The sequence below is a fragment of the Puntigrus tetrazona genome, chromosome 24, assembly GCF_018831695.1.
Source record: "Puntigrus tetrazona isolate hp1 chromosome 24, ASM1883169v1, whole genome shotgun sequence".
In the NCBI taxonomy this organism is placed as follows: Eukaryota; Metazoa; Chordata; class Actinopteri; order Cypriniformes; family Cyprinidae; genus Puntigrus; species Puntigrus tetrazona.
The window spans coordinates 584,025-606,918 of NC_056722.1; the positions used below are offsets into that span (position 1 = coordinate 584,025).

At 35.6% G+C, this 22,894-nt stretch overlaps 1 protein-coding gene across 2 annotated transcripts in view; it reads left to right on the forward strand.

The window, feature by feature from the left end:
* The window catches only part of plppr5b (phospholipid phosphatase related 5b), a 46,884-nt gene that overhangs the window by 17,739 nt on the left and 6,251 nt on the right, over window positions 1–22,894 (forward strand). For both annotated transcript variants that reach the window (XM_043225668.1, XM_043225669.1), the window contains 4 exons: window positions 5,727–5,859; window positions 11,592–11,842; window positions 18,194–18,370; window positions 22,694–22,828. In XM_043225668.1, coding sequence (XP_043081603.1) covers window positions 5,727–5,859; window positions 11,592–11,842; window positions 18,194–18,370; window positions 22,694–22,828 — 696 coding nt within the window. The remainder of the gene's footprint in view (window positions 1–5,726; window positions 5,860–11,591; window positions 11,843–18,193; window positions 18,371–22,693; window positions 22,829–22,894) is intronic.

Consider the following 22,894-nt stretch of genomic DNA (forward strand, 5'->3'; position numbering starts at 1 on the left):
CAAATGCATTGCAAATACTACTATGATAAATAGTTCATGATTTGAATAATATATTTTGTGCACATTAATGATTTATTGAAGGATTATATATTGATAGTCCCAAAATATGCCTCAAATAAATTTCTCTTTTTTCTTTCCTTAATGGAGTGAAATATGACTCAGACGTATTCATGAAAGTTTTATGCAATTCATTCACAAACAGCTTGTTATTCTGTATTTTTATTCCTCTCTTTATTCTTTCTCTCGCTCTTCTTTTGTATGTACTGTGTGTGTGTGTGTGTGTATATATATATATATATATATATATATATATATATATATATATATATATATATATATATATATATATATATATATATATATATATATATATATATAATATTAGACTGTGCATATATATATTAGACATGCGATTATATCACGAGAATGAATATGCATGGTATTGTTATCGTGGGCATTTTAAAATACAGAAAATAATTCTCTATTAAAAATTCTTTAAAATGTTGAATGTATTTTAAGAGCACTGGTTAAATCACACCTCCTTGTGAGCTGGGTTGAAGACACGTGTGCATGAAAGCGCACATTCACTCTCTGACGGCAGTTTATAATAGAAATTTAAATTTCCAGTCAGATTTTTGAATTCGCAAAAGTGGCCTTCATTCACAGAGCCAAATACTTTTAAATTCAGCTCCAGTAGGCTATTTATTTTCAAATTCTTTATTATTCTGTCGCTGTTTACATTAGGGGTTCATTATTTAACATTAGTTAATAAATTAGTTCAAATAAACTCCCAGGGAAAAGTTCTTCAAAACGTTCATTAATCTTAGGTAATTCAAATATTTAATAACACGTCAAAATATAAACTGTGTGTTATAAACCGCTTTTTTAATAAACAAAGATTAATAACGTCTGTAGCAAGTCTAGCTTTTGTTTATTGATAATGGTAATGCGTTAACTAATGAGATCTGTAGCGTGATGCCTATTGGTCTTTTAACCCTTATGTCTGTCTGTCTGTCTGTCTGTCTGTCTGTCTGTCTGTCTGTCTGTCTATTGGTCTGTCTTAATTCTATTATATCTATCTATCTATCTGTCTATCTATCTATCTATCTATCTATCTATCTATCTATCTATCTATCTATCTATCTATCTATCATCATTGCAAGGTTCAGTGCATTTCAGTATTCATTTCTTTGCAATTATGGTGCATTAATCATATGTTATAAATTGCGATTGCAGAAGGTAAAATTATCAATGAAAATGACTTTGTATCGTTAAAAAAAAATCTCCGAATAACCTTTATTTCTTTGAGTGAAGTGTATACTGTTTTTGATCTCTCTTTCTCTCTGACTTTGAAGCCGGTGAATTGGTGTTTTTTCTGCTACACTTACAAACTCGGATACAGATGACAGCCGTCTGCTTCTGACATGCAGTCAGATGTGATAGATCATCATCTTCTTTCATATCAACTTGTTACAGATTTTGAGGCTTTCCAACTCCTTTTATATCTCAGTGTACACTTGTATATCAAAGCAGAGTTCACAATTGAGCTGTGACTGCCATCAGGGACGATTTAACAACCGTTTCCAATATCGAAAACACAATTTCATGGCAAATCACAGTGGATATGCTTTCAAACACGTATGTAACTGCATCCATTTAGCAGTTGTGGACTGTTTATATTAATGTGCAAGAATTCAGAATCCATTTATGTAACCGTAGATCAGCAAAATGCAGTAAATTACTGCAGGATTTACAGGTAATCCCACTTACAGATCAATCCCATTTATTATATTTAATGTATTTTGTCTGGCAGACTTTCTTTCAAAGTGAGCATCAATAAATAAAGTACTTAAGTTTACAAAATAAGCAAGTAATTTCAAAATCTTTGCAGTGTGAGTAATGTGTGTGAGATTCTGTCTGTACTTACCACAAACAAAGTCCCTTTAAGCAGGTCAGTTCACTTGGCAGCCATCTTGGTAATGAAGATGCATTGTTGTTTTAACTAATAGCACTCTGTTGTAGAATTTTATAGATCGTAGAGAAAGGTCTTTTTCTTGGCCAAGTGTATTGGATATGGGCTCAAAGACAAGACTTTTGGTGTCCACAACAATAGTGATTTTTTTTTATACATAAAAAACATTTTAAATGCAAGTGAAGTGTCTAATTTATCATTTCAGATAACTTTTCTCAAAAAAAAATATGGGTGAAACAACGTTCTATCATCAGTCATGTGTTTTAAATTAAATGTAATACTTATTCTGACCCGCACTTCATAAAATATATGAAACAATAAGCGATAATGTGATATTTTATTACGAATAATTGACTTTTTTTTTCTTTTGTGAGCTTCTAGATAAAGGTGAGAAATGCTTGTATACTATTTAGTATCAGTTACTAATTTCCTTTTTCTGGGACAAAGCTACAAGAAATCGTTCCTATTGCTCAGTTTTCCGAGATTATTCAACAAGTATGCCATTGCTGAGGTTCTGTTGTGTTTAAACCGCTCGTGTTTATGTCTCTGTGGTCTTGATATATTTATAATCTTCTTGTCTTTTCACTTCCCACTAATGATGCTGAATTCATTGGCTGAAAGGGTTTCTGTATAAAAAAAAATTGCGATTTTTAAAAATGTAACGAGGAACATCAATGATTTTTGACTCTGTGTAGTTTAGTTTCACAGCTTTAGTATATTCTCCTTATTCGGTACATTCATATAAAAGGCCTCCACATTTCTCTGAGCTTCATGAAACAGACTAAAAAGACTCTGTCAACAGAAAATGGGCCACGAGGAGAATGAAATAGCTGTTCATTAACACAATACAAACAAATATCACTCCATTGTCAACAGTGATCGTCTGGGCCCAAAAACCAGTGAGAAACCAACAGATGTTCATGTCTGGCTGAGTAATCAGGACTTCATGCTTGAATTGGTGTGTGTTTATGGAGTTTTAGCCCATTAGGTTGGAAATGGTTGAGTTTACTGGCCCAGTGTTGGGCATTAGCTTCGTCCGACACGTCGTGATTTTTTATTGGAGTGACGTTATTACGGAAACGTGAGAATATGATGCTATGCAAGTATATGTAAAACTAAAAAGCAAGGAAATTAGTTCAGCTGTTTCTTCCTCTTCTTGAGGTCTACAGACAGGTGTAATGTCGAGGTATTCCCGCTCAAGTGGAGGACTGTAACCTCATGCTTGGAGCTTAACCCTGAAGATTTAACCTCATTATTCTGATGCAGATTAGTTCTTTGTGGTCGTAAGTGCTTGAAACCATCTGTACTATAAACTGTTTGGTGTGGAAGAACCCGTTTCAGAATGTTAACAGGTTTTAACCAGTTGAAAAAGTTTTATTGTACAGTACATGTGACGGGCCATTTAAAATGTAATCTAGTGCTTAACAGCTGACAGTACAAACACTCTGTTTAAAGCTCATTTAGTTAACCTACTTTTACACCTCCTGTTGCTATTCTGGCAGTCATACCATTTTAGTTAGCTAATAGTAGTTGCTATGAAAGAATCCTTACGACAGGCTCAACCAGTGATGAGAGTTTGGGGCGGGGCTATCGGTTTGCTTGACCAATGAGAGACAGAGAACATGTTGTTTTTTTTGTTTTCTTTGGTGACTCTAATGGTACAAAGTTAGCATGCGTGACCTCATCTCATTATTCATTGTAAGAAAAGAAAAAATGATTTCATAATGTATTCTTATCGAATCTATTCAACTGCATTCATTTTCAGCAGACGTCACCAAGCTCTCTTATTTTTCAGCCCTCTAAGTACCTGTCATATAGAAACCATTTTTCATAACCCAGTAAATTCCTAATGGATACAATCAAGTCAGTTTTACCTGTTGAATATCCTTTTTCATTTTGAAGGTTTATATTTTTTTAACCTCCCCTGTGAGGTTGTTGCATTAAACATATAGAAAAATGCAAGCACACACGTTTATGTTGTCCGTATATACTATGATAAATCTTAAATTCTCTTAAATTAGTTTTGGTCAGCAAACAGGCTATGATGTAATATGTTATTAATCTGATTAAGCAACACCTTGTGTAAGTAATTTGTTTGACAGCCCTGGTTTAAATCTATTTCCTATGGATGTAGAGATCAAACAGAAGCAGTGATGTGTTTCTCAAATGGCTATGTTTTTTTTTTTTTCTACTTTTCCTGTCTTTTCTGATCATTTTCTCTTCTGCTGGATGCTCATAACCTAGATTCTGCAGTATGTATGTGTGTAAAGCCTTGAGCGGTTGTGCTACTGTTTTGAAGCAAGGAGGGGGGGCAAAGAGGCCACCAAACTCTTACGCTTCTCTACCCAGATTTTTATGTGGAGGTTTATGCAGTTTGAGAATGTGAGATTAAGTCGCTCGGCTTTTGGAAGCAGAAGATCCTGCTTGCATCTATAAGCTCCAAAAGCAAACCCTAGAGGAGCCGGACAAGCTCTTAAATCACTCTGACAGATCAGGAAGAGCCTCAAGCTCCTCATGTGTGTTCGTATCCTGGTCTCGTTACCTCAGTCAAACCCCGATCTCTGCACTCGTGAACAGAGAAGAAGAGATAGAAACGTCTCATTAGTTTTATTGCAGATAGAGCTTACTTTAAATGCCTGAAATCGTTATGGAATTTAAAATCCATTTTTAATGATGACACGAATTTGCCCGGTTTACTTGATTTAACGAAGCGATGATTCAGTCTTTGATGAAGTCTCTGTTACTATATGCGATTTTTTTTTTTTTTTTTTTTTTTTTCTGATTGTGGCAGGATATTAAACAACCTTGATAAATGGGCTTGATGACATCAGCATAATAGAAAGGTCGTTTCATGGGCAGAGCAGGGTTTTTTTAAACACTTTCTTTAGTCATAAGACCAGCACAAAGTAAGAAAATGTTCATGAATTGGTTTTAAACATGAAAATGATTTTAATAAATGTTACTGTTTTCTTAGTTTTACGTAAAGAAATGAATTTAAAAAAATTTATATATATATATATATATATATAATATAATTTATATAAATATATATATATATATATATTTTTATTTTTTTTTTTTTATTTATTTTTTTTTCTGTGCCCACGAAAAAATATTTTTCTATTAATGAAGCAACAAGGGTCACGTAGGCAATGAAGAATAAAGTTAATGATATCAGTCTAACTGACTGAATTATTCAGTCGTATAGAGTGAAAAGGCCTGTAGTCAAAGCAAGGCTTCTGTCTAGAACAATATTGCAACACTTCATCTACTAATGGATGCAAATAAGGGCAGAACGAACTCTAATTTGGATTTATGGGATAGAAATAGCGGCCATTCTCATAATGAGCATCAGCACAATAAAACGCAACACATTTGTTATAGCAGTCATTTGCAGAGGCAAGACTGGCAGGCTTTAACAGTGCAGCCAGGGACTAATCAATATCTTGCTTCTGTTTCAGGCTTGTTGTCATTTTTAAACTTTTTTTTATTTAGCCTTTGTTTTTGTTGGCAACTGAAAATTGGAGCTTTCCACACACTCATAGCTTCTTGGGAGCTGTCCTGGGATATATACCAGTTAAAATCAAAAATGTTTGACTGTAGGCTAGTTTTACTTGGACTGTTAAGAAACCATTTAATAATATGCTATTGCACTAATAATCACCACTCACATTTTCCTCAGGAAGTGTAAAAACGTATTGGTTTAATTTTATTGGAGATGTTTGACATTTTGTGATGTTCTGCTCCGTTTCAGATCACCGTGACAGAAACCGTGTTGTTCTTGATACAATACACATCGAAAGACCTTGACAGTCGAGAGAAGACCATCGTGACCGGGGACTGCTGTTACCTCAACCCATTAGTGCGGAGGACTTTCCGTTTCCTCGGTATGTCACGGCTTTTCCACTTTATTTTATGGAACCTTGTGCTTTCAGCCCTGGCATTCAATTTACAGTTAAACTGTGAGAATTAGTTGGAAGTGTTTTGTTCCTCTCAAAAAAAGGAGAGGTTGCGCCAACCCGTGGTAAGTGCACTAGTGTCAAAAACCCTTGTATTTTGGGTTATAACCAGTGAAGGAAGGTATCTGAAAAGTTGCCCTCATTTACTTATGACTTCTGTACAACAAAAAATTCATAAATAGATAAATAAATAAATAGAAAAGAAAGATCTTAACGGCATCTTAAAAGAATTTTATGTTTCTAGTTTTTGAAAGCTCGCAGAAACATTGTGTGAGGAACAGACTGAAATATAATTAGTTATTTATAATAATAATAATGAAAAAGGATGACTTGGATGAACTCAACTGGCTTCATTCAGAATGACTGAAATAATGAATGAACAATAATTTAGAAGTTTTGAATGATACTGTAAAGAAAAAAAGCAATGCAGGTTTGAAAATGCATGCAGACAAGTAAATGTGACACAATTTTCATGTAAGGATCCTTTAAGGCAGTGGTTCCCAACCTTTTCTTGTTTGAGGCACCCTTGGAAAGTCTTTCAAAAGTTTCGGCACCCTTATAAGGAAATAGATATTTAAAATCTCCGTAGCTTTTTTATTATTATTTATTTATTTGTTTCATTTCGAGAGTTTGCATGCAACAACACCTTATACCTAGTCCTAGATGATATGAGAATACTGTTTACACTGATTCTGCCTTAATAAATTTTTTTTTTTGAAATTTTGGCGGCACCCTCAAAAGATCTCACGGCACCCCTTAGTGCGCGGCACACCGGTTGGGAACCACTGCTTTAAGGGTTATATATAAAAACTTAACTATATAAAATAAAGTTTATTTGCAAAACCCTTTAACTTTTTTAATATCAATTAAACTGCATTTGGGACATTTTGATTAAGAAATAATAACTTAAATACAGGTCGTTTACAAAATTATAGTTCATAGAAAGTATGTTTTTTTAATATGTTTTTTACATATTAAACATTTGTATTTGTAGCGAAAGCAGATAACTCCAGCAGTTTTTATGTGACTCCACATTTTTATGTGAAAAACACAGAGCTTTTGCAGGGTTCCATGAAACGTTTCTGCTTTTGTTTTCCTTTTATGCTCTGAAGAAGATAACACAGGTTCATCAAGTCCGTCAAAATGATCCATCCTCGCTAGTCAGCTTTGATGAAATGAAATTAGCCTCGTCACCCGAGCCTTGTCACCAGCACTGATTTGCTAAAATGCTAAAACTTATCAGCTTCTGTTCAGAAACAAGGATGCTTGTGGACCTCTGTGGTAAAACGTGAATTTGTTTATTTATATATATATATATTTTTTCGTTGCAGATTTCATAGCTTTGTGTTGCAGATGGCCGTTTAATTACACAAGTATTATTTTCTGTTTTTGGTTTCAGCTAAATACATTAATTTCGAGTGCAATGTTTTAGAAAACAATTAATTTCAGTGCTTCAGTACTGGGAACGCAGCCTGTATTTCTGTATGATCTACATGTGTTTTTTGCTGCGTAACCTCACATGCTCCACAACATGGCGATGGTAAAGCCTCTCCGGCCACGTCACATACACTTAATGCAGTTTAACATTTTAAGACCAGACGTAATCTGCACTGTCTGTCTGTCTGTCTGTCTCTCTTCCTTACTTCTCAGTTTAATATTTTCCTCTTTTCACTCGGTTTCTCCCTCTAATGCTTTAATGTTTTTGTGAGATAAAGCAGCAGCAAAGTCATGGATTATTAGCCTGATCCTCAGAGAAAATCCACTTCCATCTCCGATTAATTTCTGCATTAAATGGTTCCCATTCACCCACAGACGCTCTCATTTTCCGGCAGAATGTACAGTACTTTAGTCATAGTTTCACAGTTTGCTGCACCTAGTCATCCAAGCTGCGGGATTGTTGGACATCTGATGGCATTAGCGGTCTTAAAGACAAATCAGATAAGCAGAACTGTTCTTAAGCCTCCTACAGGGCACTGAGAAGATCACCTTTACTTTACTGACAGCATCTGTCACTGCTCAGCAACAGTCAATGTGGCCTAGAGGAAAATTTTTTTATTTTTTTTTTTACAGCACTTGGCACTTTGAAAGCATTGTCTTAGACATACTATGCATTGTATAGACAGTTACATTTTTATCTGTAAAGAGATATTGCAAGTTTTATTTTGTTGTTTTTTTTAAATCTAAAGGTACAGCTAACCCAAAAAAGTGTGTATGATCATTGACGGCCATGTCATTCCAAACCATTTTGGCTTCCATGGACAAAAAAAAGAATACCAGACATGCAGAAAAAGAATAAAATCGAAGTAATTATTCCCTGAAAATCCATTTCAATTCTCAATGGCTTTCATTGGCAACTTAGGAAAGTCATAGAGGTTTGAAACATCAGTGCGAGTAAATGATGAACCATTTAAGGAATAAGGTTTGAGAGTTATAAAATATAAACGCTACTGTTCAAAAGTTTAGGATCAGTAAGAATTTATTATAGTAACTGCAAACTGATTATTGAGCAATTAATCACATTAAATCGATCCAAAGTAGCAAAATATCTCTTTCACATGAACGCAGTTTTTTTAAAACATTTATATTCATGGAAGGTTAATAAAGCAAGCAATAGCAGTTTCCACGAAAATATTAAGAAGCACAATTTTTGATAATGATAAGAACAAGCGAATCGGCGTATTAGAATAACTTCTGAACAATCATATGACTGAAGATAGGAGAATGGTTGAAAACTGAATTGTTATAAAATACAATATTACTGCACTGTAAATCAAATAAATGTAGCTTCTTATACACTATTATGTGTATGTAAAAAATATATTAACATTACAGCACAGTCTAGAGTTCCTTATTGCTTCTACTAATGTACAAATGTGACAAATCATTTATATTTTACAATTCATTAATTCGTTCTAGTTATTATTATTTTTTTACAGTTTTATCTTTTACAAACCTTAATCAAACGTAAGGATGTTTCCAGCCAGTGGTGGCTACTTGAAATTTAAATTATTTTGAAAGAATGATGTTTCTTCCTGTTTTTGTTTGAGGTTTTATGATGCTTCTCGACTGAGAAGCATCAAATGAGACCAGTTGCTTCGTGACCTGGAGTCACTGGCTTGTGTTATTTGCATAATGACTCACGCTGCGATGTTCTTCGGGAGAGATTAAATTTAGAAAATGGCTGTGGGTCATGGTGCACACTCAGTTAGCACAGGCAGGCTTTTTCTGTAACGTTTCCCTATCTCTCTGCCTGAGAAGAACTATTAGTTTACGCCAACTCTTCATGTAAAAAATGATTGTGAATGAAAACACCTTCAAAGAAGCTTGTTTGTGCCAGAATCATTAAATAGCTCCTGTTCCTCCTTTTAAGTTATATCAATGAAATGCTAAATCTGGTGAATTCTGGAACAATTTGAATTTGAGCTGGAAGTATCATTATGAAGGTAATGAAGTAAGGCTTTTCATAAAACAGATTAAAAAAATGAAAATCCTGTCATCGTTTAGTCACCCTCAAGTCGTTCCAAACCTGTATGAATTTCTTTGTTCTGCCAAACACAGAGGAAGATATTTAAAAAACAAAACACTCAACTTGATAGTGAGTAAATGATGACAGGATTTTCATTTTTTAAATGAACTATTCTTTTAATTGGGTAAAATCTTTTCTTTTATTTTCATTTCAGGTCGTTTAACCATGTTTTGTAAAAATTATTTTCCAGACTAAAGCAAACTTATTTACGTTTCGAATAGGGCTGCAACTAACAATAATTTTTGATAATCGATTAGTTAGCAGATATTAGTTGGTCCACTATTATAGATCCATTTTGTCCATAGAAATGCGTTATTTAAGGATGCGGAATCGGTGTCGATTTATTTTCATTATCAATAATAATCGATTTTAAAGATTAGTTGTTGCAGCCCTAGTTTTGGATCGGCCCATGTCACAAAACCATGTATACATGTATGTATAACATTAGGATATTGTACAAATAAAATTCTGAAATCATTTAATCTAGAATCATTTTATGTCTACGTATTTAATGAATTTGTCAGCTGGTCATTTTGTCCATTCAAGCAATAAGTTTAATATGTTTAATTAGAATCATTCTTTCAATGTTAGTGGACCTAAGACATACAGTGCAGCAGTGTTGTCTGATTCACTAACAAATGATTCCTTTGAGTCCATTCTTTTTATGAACCACTCAAAAAGACTCATAGGCAGGAGCTGAAGCATTTGAAACTTTCTAAATGAACTTGGGTACATACAAAAGAATGAAATTGATATAGATTTACGGACTACAGTATGTTTCTTTGGTGTCCACACAGCTGTTGAGATCACTGTGCGAGAGGAAGTGCGAATAAGCCATATTTAGCTTCAGTTTGGGGACTGTCAGCGTCAAAGTTATGTAGCCAATGTGACAGAAAACAGAATTGATGTGACGCCAGCCGGTGACATTATAAGATGGCCTTTTTCTGCCAACCCCAACTTGCATTCTTGAGTCTCTTAGTAAAACAAGACCATATTTTCCCTCCAAACCATCTGCCAAACTTGTTTTGCTATGTGTCACGTAACAACTCCGCAAGGCGTTCCTGTGAGTGGCTGTATTTACGGAGAGAAACATGCTAAACGTGGCTTTGTTAATGTTGTCTGAATACGTCTGCCAACAGTTATGAAAATGACTTATTGTTGATAGAAGTCTTTCAATGGCTATAATAATAGCCTTGTCAGGCCTGTCATTCTGTTGAGCTGAAAAGATGTTCCAAACAAAGAGAACATGACATTTAGGAGTGAAGGAGAAAAACGGAGCTCTTTAAGAAACAATGATGACTTCCTGTTCCTTGGCTAATATCTACCATTGTAAAACTCCTCAGAACAGAAGGGTATATTATGAAGGGAGAAGACTAATTTGTGATGTGTCCATCATGATTTGGGCTTCCTTGAGCTCAGTCGTTCTCATTTGCTTTAGGATTTTCATCTGGTGTGCCAACTAAACTGTTGCCCCTGTTTACTAAAGTCTAGCTTATTTTCTTTGACCTTGAAGAGTTTTGTAAAGATTTTTGTTGATGAGGTTGGAGAAGGTAAAAAAATCAATACAGTCTATTAGATCTAGTGGTACATATACTATATAACATTAAATTAATTGGAATCAAATATAGTTGAAATTGGAAAGTAATTGAGAGTTTGAGAATGACACGCACTTCCAATGTTTGAGCTCTTTTAATTGAGGTATTATGGTTTGGTTTACAGAGCAGCGATGAGAAAGACTCTGTTCAATTATGAGGTTTGGTTATTATCTCATCAGCTCAGAACATTAGCTCCTCTAATGCGTCCTCACAGCTCAGCGGTGAGATGTGTGCCACTGTGGAGCTCACCTAGTCTTAGTTGTATCCGTCCCATTAATGTGCTTAAGTGGGAAATTTCGGTTCTCGTACGCACTGTGCTAACCGAGCCCACATAAACAGGCCAAGCGCGACCGCTGAATAATTGAACCAATTTTCCAGGTCATGTTTGTCAAATACATATTTTAAGCCCCATGTTGATGGATTCTCTTTAAGGGATTACATACTTTTAATGTCAAATGTAGGCAGGGAATTTTAATATCAAATATAAGAAGTGTTTATCGAAGGGTTTTTTTCATCTGCATCCGTTTTCTTTTCCGTAGGTGTATACATGTTTGGACTTTTCACCACAGACATCTTCGTGAATGCTGGTCAGGTGGTAACGGGGAACCTGGCCCCTCATTTTCTGACAGTTTGCAAACCCAACTACACAGCTCTGGGTTGCCAGCAAGCTCTTCGCTACATCAGCCATCAGGAAGCCTGCACCGGCAACGAGGACGACATCCTACGAGCCCGCAAAACCTTCCCTTCCAAAGAGGCGGCTCTCAGCGTGTACGCCGCTGTCTATATGGCTGTGAGTATCTCATAAATCCAACCCGGCCTCACGGGAAAAATGAAAAGTGAAATTGTACATGAATGATGAACGTGAATGGGGCAACATTTAATGATGATTTATGGTTATTAAATTAAATCTCTTGCCATCGGTTTAGAACATAGTGTACCACCTAGACTTAACATAGCTAATAGTTGTTAACAAAAGCAAACCTAATTTGCTAAAACAACTCTGCTTTTTTGAGCTCTTTTAATTCGACTCATGTTTCACGTGATTTGTAGCGCAGTACTACCGGGTGAGTCAACAAGCAAGTTTACAACATTAGAAAATCATACACACGGACTTGGTTATGTGATGCAAGCATAAAAATGTATTATAATTACAGGTAGCGAAGGGTTTATGTTTTGGTTTTAGGACTCCCCAACGACAGGTTGATATGCATGCAAGATCAAAAAACATTCAGACCAACGCAAAAATACCTACTGAAGTACTAGGAGCACTTTAACAAATCATGTAGTAGAAGGTCACAACATGGCATTGTGTAAGAAAATGTGGAAAAACAAGACTCTACTAATTGATGGTATACTTTACGCAATTATAATTTGGGTGAAAAGTGTTTTGGTGCCACTGGAAACAGCAGTTAATTGCAGGAATAGATATGAGGTTAGCAAAAAATGTGAATCTGTGTTACAAAAATCTATAATAGTTCCTCGTTCTTTATCCAGAGTGGGGCTGGGAAAGACGAACATCTCCGTAGGCAATTCAGTATGCAATTGTGATGGCATCGTCTCGGTTCATTACACCTGTAATGTAGTGAGAATTCTTAATATTGTTCAGATATTCAATGCTTATTTCAACCAGAGAAATCACAAAATGAACACTATCATGGTATTTTATTTATTTTTAGATATTTCTATATCTTTTAAAAGCTGTGGCACGTCAGAAGGAGTCTGAAGTTTTATTTTCCTTATTTAGTTTTGATGTTTATTGCAGTGATGGTTTAATTATTTGCAGTCTGTTTAGTATAGCTGGTAGTCTGTTTCCATGGTAAAACCTTCCTGGAAAAGTCTTTAAATGTATCCCTTTTTAAAACACTTTTTTTTTTTTCTTTATTTAGTTAGGATATTTTTAGCCATGATGGATTAATTATCATGCTGCACTTTAGCTGTTAGACTGTTTCCATGGAAAAACTGAGAAAAGTTGTTTTTAAATGTACCATTGCTGTACACATGCAGGTGGATATCTTCAGCTGCTGCATTGTGTCTTGTTATTTCTTGAAGTTCTACCCACAGTTGTTTTAAGATGCCATGAGGCTTAATAAGAACTTCATACGTTTTTTTGTTTGTGATGTGTAGCATGGACTCCGTAATGTCATCTACGCGTCCTTGGAAAGTCATTAACTTTAAAGTTCTTCAAGAAGGATTTTCAAAACACGTCCTCTGCTGCTCTTCACACTTTCCGCCATTAATGAACGTTATGTAGAGTGACGTCCGTCAATCTGCTTTGACTTTGGCCTGATGTTTAAATACAGCAGGCACGTGAAGGTGATTTCAGTTCTTCTTATCGCGAGCACCACTTGTTTCGAATTTTTTAACGACCAGTGCAGATCATTGATATGTATATCTCTGCGTCTTGGTGATCGCCATGAAGCGTGCTTATCTTGAGTGCATCCAGGAGAGGTGCGTTTGAAATGGAGATGCAAATTCACATGAGCTTCATTTGGATTCTGCCCATAACCTGTGTGTCATATCTCGAGCGCAGATATGACACAAAGCACTTTAGTGTGAACGCAGTTGTTTGTGAAAAGAGCTCTAGTTTTGTAGTAATAGGCAGTAGAAAAAGCTGATTTTTTTTTCCATGAAAGCTGTGGAAGACCTGTCTGACAGCAATCTTTCAGCAGGAAATACTACTGGCGAGAAAGAAAATAAGAGTTTGATTGGTGTGAAAAGTTTAAAGTTTATAGGTTGTGGACCTTTTCATACAGGATACTGTATTTTGATTGGTTTTGCTTTCCCACTTTGTCATGATTTACTCAAAAAAAAAAAAAAAAATTTTTTTATTAAAATCTTTTAATGAGTGATCTCACCACTCCAACCGAAACGGTTTCAGATTAGATTTTAATGCTTTAGATCATAATCCAATTTTAAACTATGTTTACATGTTTATTTCCTGTCTTTGTGTTTTGTTTTTGAGAATATGTATGTTCAGGTTATAATAAACTATTAAGTTACCTTAGAAATTACCTAGTTTACTATTTTATTCCAGGGTGAGGAAAAAAACATTTAAAAAAGTTGTCAGAGATGGAAAAAATTGTTGTGAATTAAGATTTGCAGTTTATATCTTACAATAGATTTTTTTTTCTCAGAATTGCCAAAAACCAAAGTTCGATTTGAAAGAGAAAACAGTGCAATTATCTTTGTTTTGTTCTGTGGTGGAGATAAATTTCCATAAAAACAAAGCAGCTCTGAGATATGGGGGGTGGGGAATTAGATTTTTGGTGCTTGTCTGTGCAAAAACTCATGAAAACTTAATTATTTATCTTACTGAATGTTACAGCTCACAAATCATTTTAGAAATGGGCTACGAGTCAAGCACCAACCAGTCCCAAAAAAATTAGATAACATATGAGATTTCCTGTCAGCTCTTTTACTTATTTATTTCCATTATAATTACCACTTTTATGGCCTCCATTCATTTTTCACTTCATTGTCTAATTATCCACAATAACCCGGTTAGGATGCGAGACGTCCCACACATGCGAACAGACTATGAAGGACAGAATCCAAAAATCAAGTAATGAGCATCTGGCACGGTTTAGCCCTCTTTTTCATCAGTGATGCTGTTGCAGATGTGCACCGGCCCCACAAGGAAATCTCACTCCGTAGGGAGAGAATATCTCATACCAGCTGTTAGTCGAGGCAAGCCCTGATGACTATAGAGCTCCGAAAGATCCACGGTGTCCCAGGAGGTTTGATTATTAATATAGACACAAGAGAAGTCTGATTAGTGTCTGTAGGATATGCTCTGCCATGTCAGAGACTTAAGAACTTTTGACTTCCTGCAAAGTGTCTTTGAGCGGACATGCTTTTCCTGTCAAATGACCAGATCAATCATGCTTTTGTATGTAGGTCATGAAGTATGGAGATGTTTTACTTTGCAATTTCTGCAGAATCAAAAGTTAGTTTTTGATCTTTGTCTTTAACATCAAGTCTTAAACACATTGATGATCTGGACTAAATGCTTCGCACTGAATATGTGATTTATTTTTACTATTTTGGTATCTATCTGTCTATCTGTCTGTCTATCTGTCTGTCTGTCTGTCTATCTATCTATCTATCTATCTATCTATCTATCTATCTAATTGTTATTATTATTATTTATTCATTTATTTTTATTTGGTGCTTAAGAATTGTGTGCTGCTTAATATTTCTGTGGAAACTATGATACAGTCTTCAATGAATATCATTTATTTTAAATTAAAAATAATAATACATTGAATAATACAATACTATATTTATTTATTTGAAATATCTTTTGTCACTTTCAATGAGTTGAATGCATCCAGAATATTCTAATTTTTCAAAAAAACATTTTGAACAGTTTTTTATGTAATTACCTGTCATCCATTTTGTCCTTTCCTCAGAAGAATGTAATATTTAAATAATATAATGTAATATATATATAATTTGTTATCTTATTAATTTCAATTATGAGTCTGCAGTCTAAGTAGGGAGCAGCTCACTATAGATTTGGAACAGAGCTGCAAATACACATTAACACTTTTTTCAGGCTTGAAGAATGAGGTGGCAAATGAAGTAAGAGTAGTTGGCAGGATATTGCGAGTCAGTCCATTTCCAGAGGTTTGTGACTTTGTCAGGCTCCCGTGGGAAATTGACTTTCTCCTAAAACTATAAAGGCAAACAGACAGTTTGGTGAAGTCTTTGAACACTAATGTGACGTTCTCAATCCTGAACATGATAGCTGTCACAAATACTTTAAAACTGTCTTTTTAGGCCTTCAGATGATGTAAATTAAAGCATATCGCAGCCGATGGCCGGCCAGCCCGACAGGAAGGACACATGGTATCTCTCGGGAAAGAACTTTAGGGCTGTGCAACAGTGTGTAAAATTGATATTTTGACAGCTTACTCTCTGCAGCTTTGAGGCAGTCCAGAGGCTCTGCCCTTGACCTGTGAGATGATGTTTTGTTGCATTCAAAAAGACTACATGTTTTTTGACAGAAGCCCTAAAGGCAGATGACTGAGGACTCAACCAGCTCCTGAATCGCACATGCAAAATGTAGGACAGACAAAAGTCAGCGTGCAATAATACTCACTCACTCTACTTTTTTTTTTTTGGTAGTCTGACAAGTAAAAAAATTTTTTTTTTTTTTTTGAAAAATAGGGATGCAGTGATATTTCATAAAAATACAGTTTAAAAGTTTGAAGTAAGTTTAAAAAAATAAATAAATCTTCAAATAATGAATACTTTTATTCAGCAAGGATGCATTAAATTAAGTGACGTTAAAGACTTCTACATTTCTACAAAAATCTATTTTAAATACTGTTATTTTCAAGCTCCTATTGATCGAAGAATTGTGATAATATAGTGTACTATACTGTATTAAGTTCTAGTAATATTTCATATATTTGCTGATTTCATAATATTTTGCAGCCTTGAAAAATGTACAAATACAGGCAGCCTTAGTGAGGATAAGAAATTTCCTTTGAAAATGTGTTTAAAAAAAAAATTATAATAATCTTACTAACCCCAAAGGGCATGTTATGGCTTGTATTAACATTGTATATGCAGTTCAAAACTGTCAATTTAAATGCTACAAGTGACCTTCAATATTATAATGTACACTATAAAATAGTAAAATATGATGTTTAGATGATGAGAAAAGGACTTGTAAGTACTGTAATGAAATTATAACTTCATATTTCTGTTTTTAAATGCTTTAAAATGCCTTGCCACGTACAAATCCACTGGAAAAGCATAACTGTGTTTTGGATGAGATTTTTCAGTTTGCATCAATTTGTCTTATCCTCCGAGTTATACACACTGAAATTTCACAACATCAAAAATGCCTGCTCACCCCAACTCCTCCTGGAGACAGAATAAAATCAGGTCACAATGTGACAATGACCTTTGAATCCACAAGAGAGCCTCTGAAAGAGCGAGACAGCGCTGCGGCGTCTCAGACTTGCACAAGGTAACAATTACTGTCTTTGTGTGGCGTTTCCTCAGGAGTGATGGCTGATTATCTACGACCTTCAGCGCTGACACACAGGCATACTCCAGAATGAGTCGGCAGGACTGTCCCACATTTGTCCACATTTTCTCATTGACTTGCTATGACGTGACTTACAAAGTCGCAACACAGATCTCTCTCTGGATGGATAGGCTTGTTGTGGCCACTCTGTCTTACCTGACTGCTCTAAGTGAGTGTTGGATAGCTGTTCACCGGCCCATGAACCTCCCTGAGAACATACACACAGTGACGTGCCTATCCATTAAAGGATGAAAGTTTTCAAAAATGAAAATTTACTCACCAAGTTCCAAAACTGTGCCAGTTTCTGCTCTCAAACACAGATGGCAACATTTTGAAGAATGCGGCAGTCAATGGACACCAGCAACTGTTTGCTTACCAACGTTCTTCAAAACACCTTTTTTAATCAGTACACTTGCACAGGTTTGGAACAACCTGAGTGAAAAAGTTTGATTGAGCTATGCATCTAAACCATTTTTGTGGAATGGAAAGGTTCTATAGATGATAAGTTGATCCATCAAGACCAATAAGTTTTGCATCCATTCTCCCTTGCATTGTTTTTCCCTCCCAACTGCTATGCCTGTATATCAACAAAGATGTTTTCATTTCTACATATGACATTATTAATGTTTCAAAACAATGTAGAATGCGAGTTGGTCAGAGCACATATTTTCACCCAGTCACAAATAGATGCTCGCAAACAAGTGACATTCTCCTGAGCATGTAACCATAACAACAGTGGGGTGTTAAAGTGCTTTGTGTTTATGCTCTTTTTGCCCTATATGGCAATCGATGTTCGATTCCGTCCGTGATTGTGGGGTTCCTGAGTGTCTGGATGTTGACATAGTTTGGGTTGACAGGCGGAAGGTTTACGTTTTTTTTGGCCGGAATAACCTGACGCATTTACCATGACATCTGCATTTCAGATTGTGATGTTTGTGCGGCTGGATTGCTATGCATTTGGAGGATATTTACATGTTGTTTTCATAAATGTCTATCCAACTGGTAACTACGTGTACTGTAAAAGACTACAAATCGAGGGGTGGGAGTACAGAACCACGAATATTTCAATATTATTTGTTTCTTTCTCTGTGATTTCAGATGTACATCACATTTACAGTGAAAGCCAAAGGGACCCGTTTGGCTAAACCAGTCATGTCTTTGGGCCTGATGTGCTTGGCTTTCCTCACGGGTATTAACAGGGTGGCAGAGTATCGTAATCACTGGTCTGATGTCATCGCCGGCTTTATCATCGGTGTGGCCATCGCCACCTTTCTAGTAAGTTTTTCTTCAGATTCATGTTGTATATATCTTTTAGGCTTCTTGCAAACTAATTGTCAAAAATGATTGTTCTTTCATCGTTTGCACACTCACGTCATTCCAGACGTGTATGAATTTCATTCGTCTGTTATGTTTTACAAAATGAGATGTTTTGCAGAATGTCATGACCAATCTTTTGTATACAGCGTAACTAAGTACAGGAATGAGATCTAAATCTTTTTATGAGATTCATTATCAAATCTGATTTTATTTCCCCCAAAATGCGTAACAAAACCAAGACACCTTTTTTTGTTTATTTTTGTTTTGTTTTGTTTCTTCAAAATACGATAAAGTCATTGAATCGTTTAAAGGTTTTTTTTCATATTGTAACTGTTAACTTTTAATACTGAATTTTTTAACATTTCCTTATTTCAGTGTTATGTATTATGATTTGGATTATATTTATTATTATGTATGTTGTTGTTATTTTTATTATTTAAAATATTCTGTTTTCATTTTAGTTTCAATTTCATTCAGTTTCACTGTCTATTTAGCTGTAATCTTAGTGTGTAATTTTAGTATTTCAACCGACACGTTTACTTCAGTTAGTTGCCAAGGCAACATGTTTTTAATAAAATATACATTTCATTTTTTCAGCTTCATTTGAATTAAAAAAATAGTTTCCTTTAACATCACCGGTATATGGCTCATATATCATAAAACATGAATATTATATAAAAATTTATTCTGCTAGTAATATCTTTTTATGAATACAGTCTCTTTTTTCATTCAGTAATCATAAATGGAAAATCCATAGAAACTCAAATGTAAGAATCCTTCAAATTTACATTTTGTAAAGTTGCACTGTAGTTTTGCATTAAGCAAATGTCCAGGGTGATTAAATGACACAATTTCATTCTTTCTTTCTTTTTGTAAACTAACCGTAGTGGAAAAGGTGGAGTTGGACGGTGGAAGTCCAGAGCAAATGACATAGCTCATATAGCAAGGATAACAGGATAGAGAAGGGATCATGTCGGCTGGTGGGGAGCTAAGTAGAAGAAGTGCTCACATGCTGACATTCTATAGGACCAGCTAATCGTATGCCGGCATTCAGCCCTGCTGCAGACCCTCTGCTCCAGGCCTCTTATTCCTTTAAAGCCTTTGTGTTGCGTAGAAGAGCTGCCAAATGCAGGGAGATGGATTTCACCCTCATTCCACCACCCACATCTGGACACATCATGATACAGGCTTCTACTCAGGGCACACGAGCTGAGAGCAGAAGCTAATGCCATTGTGGAGACCACAGCTTTGTCTGAGTGCTACAGCTGTACAATCGAGCACAATGACTCTTGCTTTGCTCAACTGCAGGTATACATTTTGGACTTTCTGGACTTTGGCCTGTAGATTCAACTAACTTAGAGTCCAGAGCGGCCTCATTTTAGGTTAAAAACACAGCAATGTTAGAAAATCCATGAAACCCAACCTCGCATGTGGTAAATTCAGCATGTGATGTTCCAAATCCCAAGCCCTCTTCGGCGTCCTGAGCTCTGGAAAGACCAATTTTTGGCTTGTGTAATAAAATAACACTGGAATAGGATTTTCTTTCATGCTAGCTGCTAATTAGTTTGGCCTGCCGATGTGGAATCACTGAAGTTGCAGGAAAAAAGTAAGAAAAAAAAAAGATGCTCAGACATCTTTCAGTTTATTGAAAGGCTTTACGGCATTTGCTAATGAGCCTTTCTTGATGAAACATTCCTTGTTGGATGTTAGAAAATTACTGGACCATTCAAAAGCTTGGGGTCAACAAGTACATAATACCTTTTTTTTTTTAATAAACCTTATAATTAAAAAAAAATGTTCTTGAGTAGTGAATCAGTATATTCGAATTGTTTCTAATTAGAGGAATAAATTACATTTATATTTAAATAGAAAAATACTTATTAAAAACGGTATTATTACAAATTTAATTTATTAATTTGTTCATATTATAATATAATTTAATATTTTATATATATCACAATCAAATCAATCCATTCTTGTTGGTGTAAAAAATATTGATGATCCCAGACTTTTGAACAAATTTGATGCTTAGAACGAGATGTTTTCTAGTCTTGCAGTACTTCGAGCTAGGGATTTGAATAAGCTATGAGCAATCATAACAGTGATGTTTGCCTTAGCAAGCACTGCTAATGAGAGAGTCCACTGCCTATGATTAATGTTTAAGCACTCGAATGTGTTCTTTCTTTTATGACAGCCTCTAGCCTGGTGTACAGATAAGTATACAGATAAGGATGAAAGATAATAGTCTCAGAAGAATAGATAAAAACTATGATGTAGGCCACATAGGGGCCAAGACGCCCACAAACTACAGAGCTATGAAGTCTGTTTCTTGTCCATCATACCACACAGCCACAAAGGAGTTTTTTTTTTTTTTTTTTTTTAAGAGTTGTGATATCCTTGTGGCAAAGTTTTGGTGTCATTTCAGCTGAAGATTTTGCGAAACAAGACTCTTTGTCGAGAGATTTCCCCCCTGTGCTTTCATTAATGATCAGAGAGTGAATTAAATGGTTTAAAAACATTTCATAACTCCTGACTTGCTTAATTCCTGTCACTGTCAAGATAAAGAAAAGTATTCCTGAGTGGTCTCGCAGAGATTTCTCTAGTAATGAACTGTCAGGCTGAGCTCTTTAATGATGATTTGATTGACTTGAGCTATTAATTTGTCTGAGAGAAGGCAGTGTTGGTTCTGAACTAACAGTGTGGCTTGTATTGGTGGAGTATTGGGAGGTGAAAAGCTCCAAGATTGCTCTCTGATGTCAACCTCCAACTAGACTAAACTTACATCATCACAGTATTAGTGATACAGCAACTGAAACCTAAATGCCTTAACCCTAAAGAGTCGTCATTCTTTACTAGATCTATCTATCTGTTTCTCTCTTTCTGTCTATCTGTCTGGTTTTTCTATCTGTTCTTCTATTGTCCTAATTTATTTCTATCAATGTAAATTGTAGTCCTATTTCCCATTCTTGCTCCAATGTTCATATTGCTAGCACATGAGCCTCCAGTCTAGAGGGTCAGACATGTGTTTAGCCCTGCTGCGGGGCCATTACGAATCCTCTCCAGCAACTAAGATTGTGATTTATGAAAGCATTTAGCTGCCGTTTTGTCGGAGGAAGCACACAAAGAATCATGTGATTAGTTGACACGCTCCAATTATTGAAATTGCATGTGCTAAGCTTTCTCGTCGCGTAAGAAGCCCTCTATAAGATATCGGCCTCATTTAGACCACGATGGGCTAGTGATTCAAACATGCTCTGTTTAGCTTGAGATCCACAAGCTGCATATATGATGACAGAATATAAACTACCAACAGAGTACGTGACCTACTTTGGCCCTTGACTGCTGTGTTGGAGCTTTTTATTAATATCAACAGATTTTGCACAGAAGTCAGAAAAAGCAGATGCTCAGCAACATACATATGCATATTTGGAATGGAGAATTGTGAAGCTGTGCAAGCTTCTGTCTGTCTATCTATGTATCTATCTGTCTGTCCGTCCGTCCGTCCGTCTATTGTTTTGTCTGGTGTTCTATCTGTCTTTTGTTCTATCTATCACTCTATCTATATGAGCGGAACTGCTATGGCTAGCAGCTGTGTTCCTTTTTATGGGTCGAGCACTCTCAGATGGCTGCTAACAAAATTACTGTTATTTCCCTCTCCTCTCTTCCCACTGTGACACACGATTGTCCCTGACTGTGCACTACACGCTAGCTTTGTATTAACTTTGTGCACTTTAATATTATCAGCTCCATTGACAGTGCAGCTGTATCGTGTTGACTTTGTATTCCAGAACTTCAACACAATCAGCAGCTTCACAAATCCTTATACTCACCTTTATTTTCCCTTTAAAATTGGTGTTTTTGCTTGTTAGTTTAGATTTCATTGCACGCTGGCATTCATGAAGTTTTCTGTGTTTTCTATGTGTTTCACATTGCTTCCTGCCATTTCGAAGTTTGCACATCCATATTATTACATTTTTTGCATGCTCACTCATGCGTGTTCTTAATGTAAAATGCCTTCACTTAGATTTTCATATGATTTTTTGACAATTGAACTTGACAATTGCCCCTTAATGGGATAGTACCCAAACATGACAATTCTGTCACTATTCACTCATCCTCAGAACATTATTGAACTTTAAAGTAGGTCTTTTGTTGGAAAGCAAACAGTTGATGTAGTCATTGACTTCTACGGTATGGAAAACAAACACTATAAGCAACTGTTTGGTTACCATTTCTTTTCTGTGAACCTTTAAATATGGTTATATTTTTTTATGTTTTCAGGTGGTGTGTGTAGTCCATAACTTCAAAGGCAAACAACTGCTGAATGAGGATCCCCCACAAGACCACCTAAGCAACAATCCGATGGTCAGCTCGCCCAGGGTTGAGAGTCCGCTGGAGAAGTACATTGCTTCACAGGTACAGAGCACAGCAGACAAAAGCACACTTGGAACCATGCTGTCAAATGAACTGCCGTTTGGTACA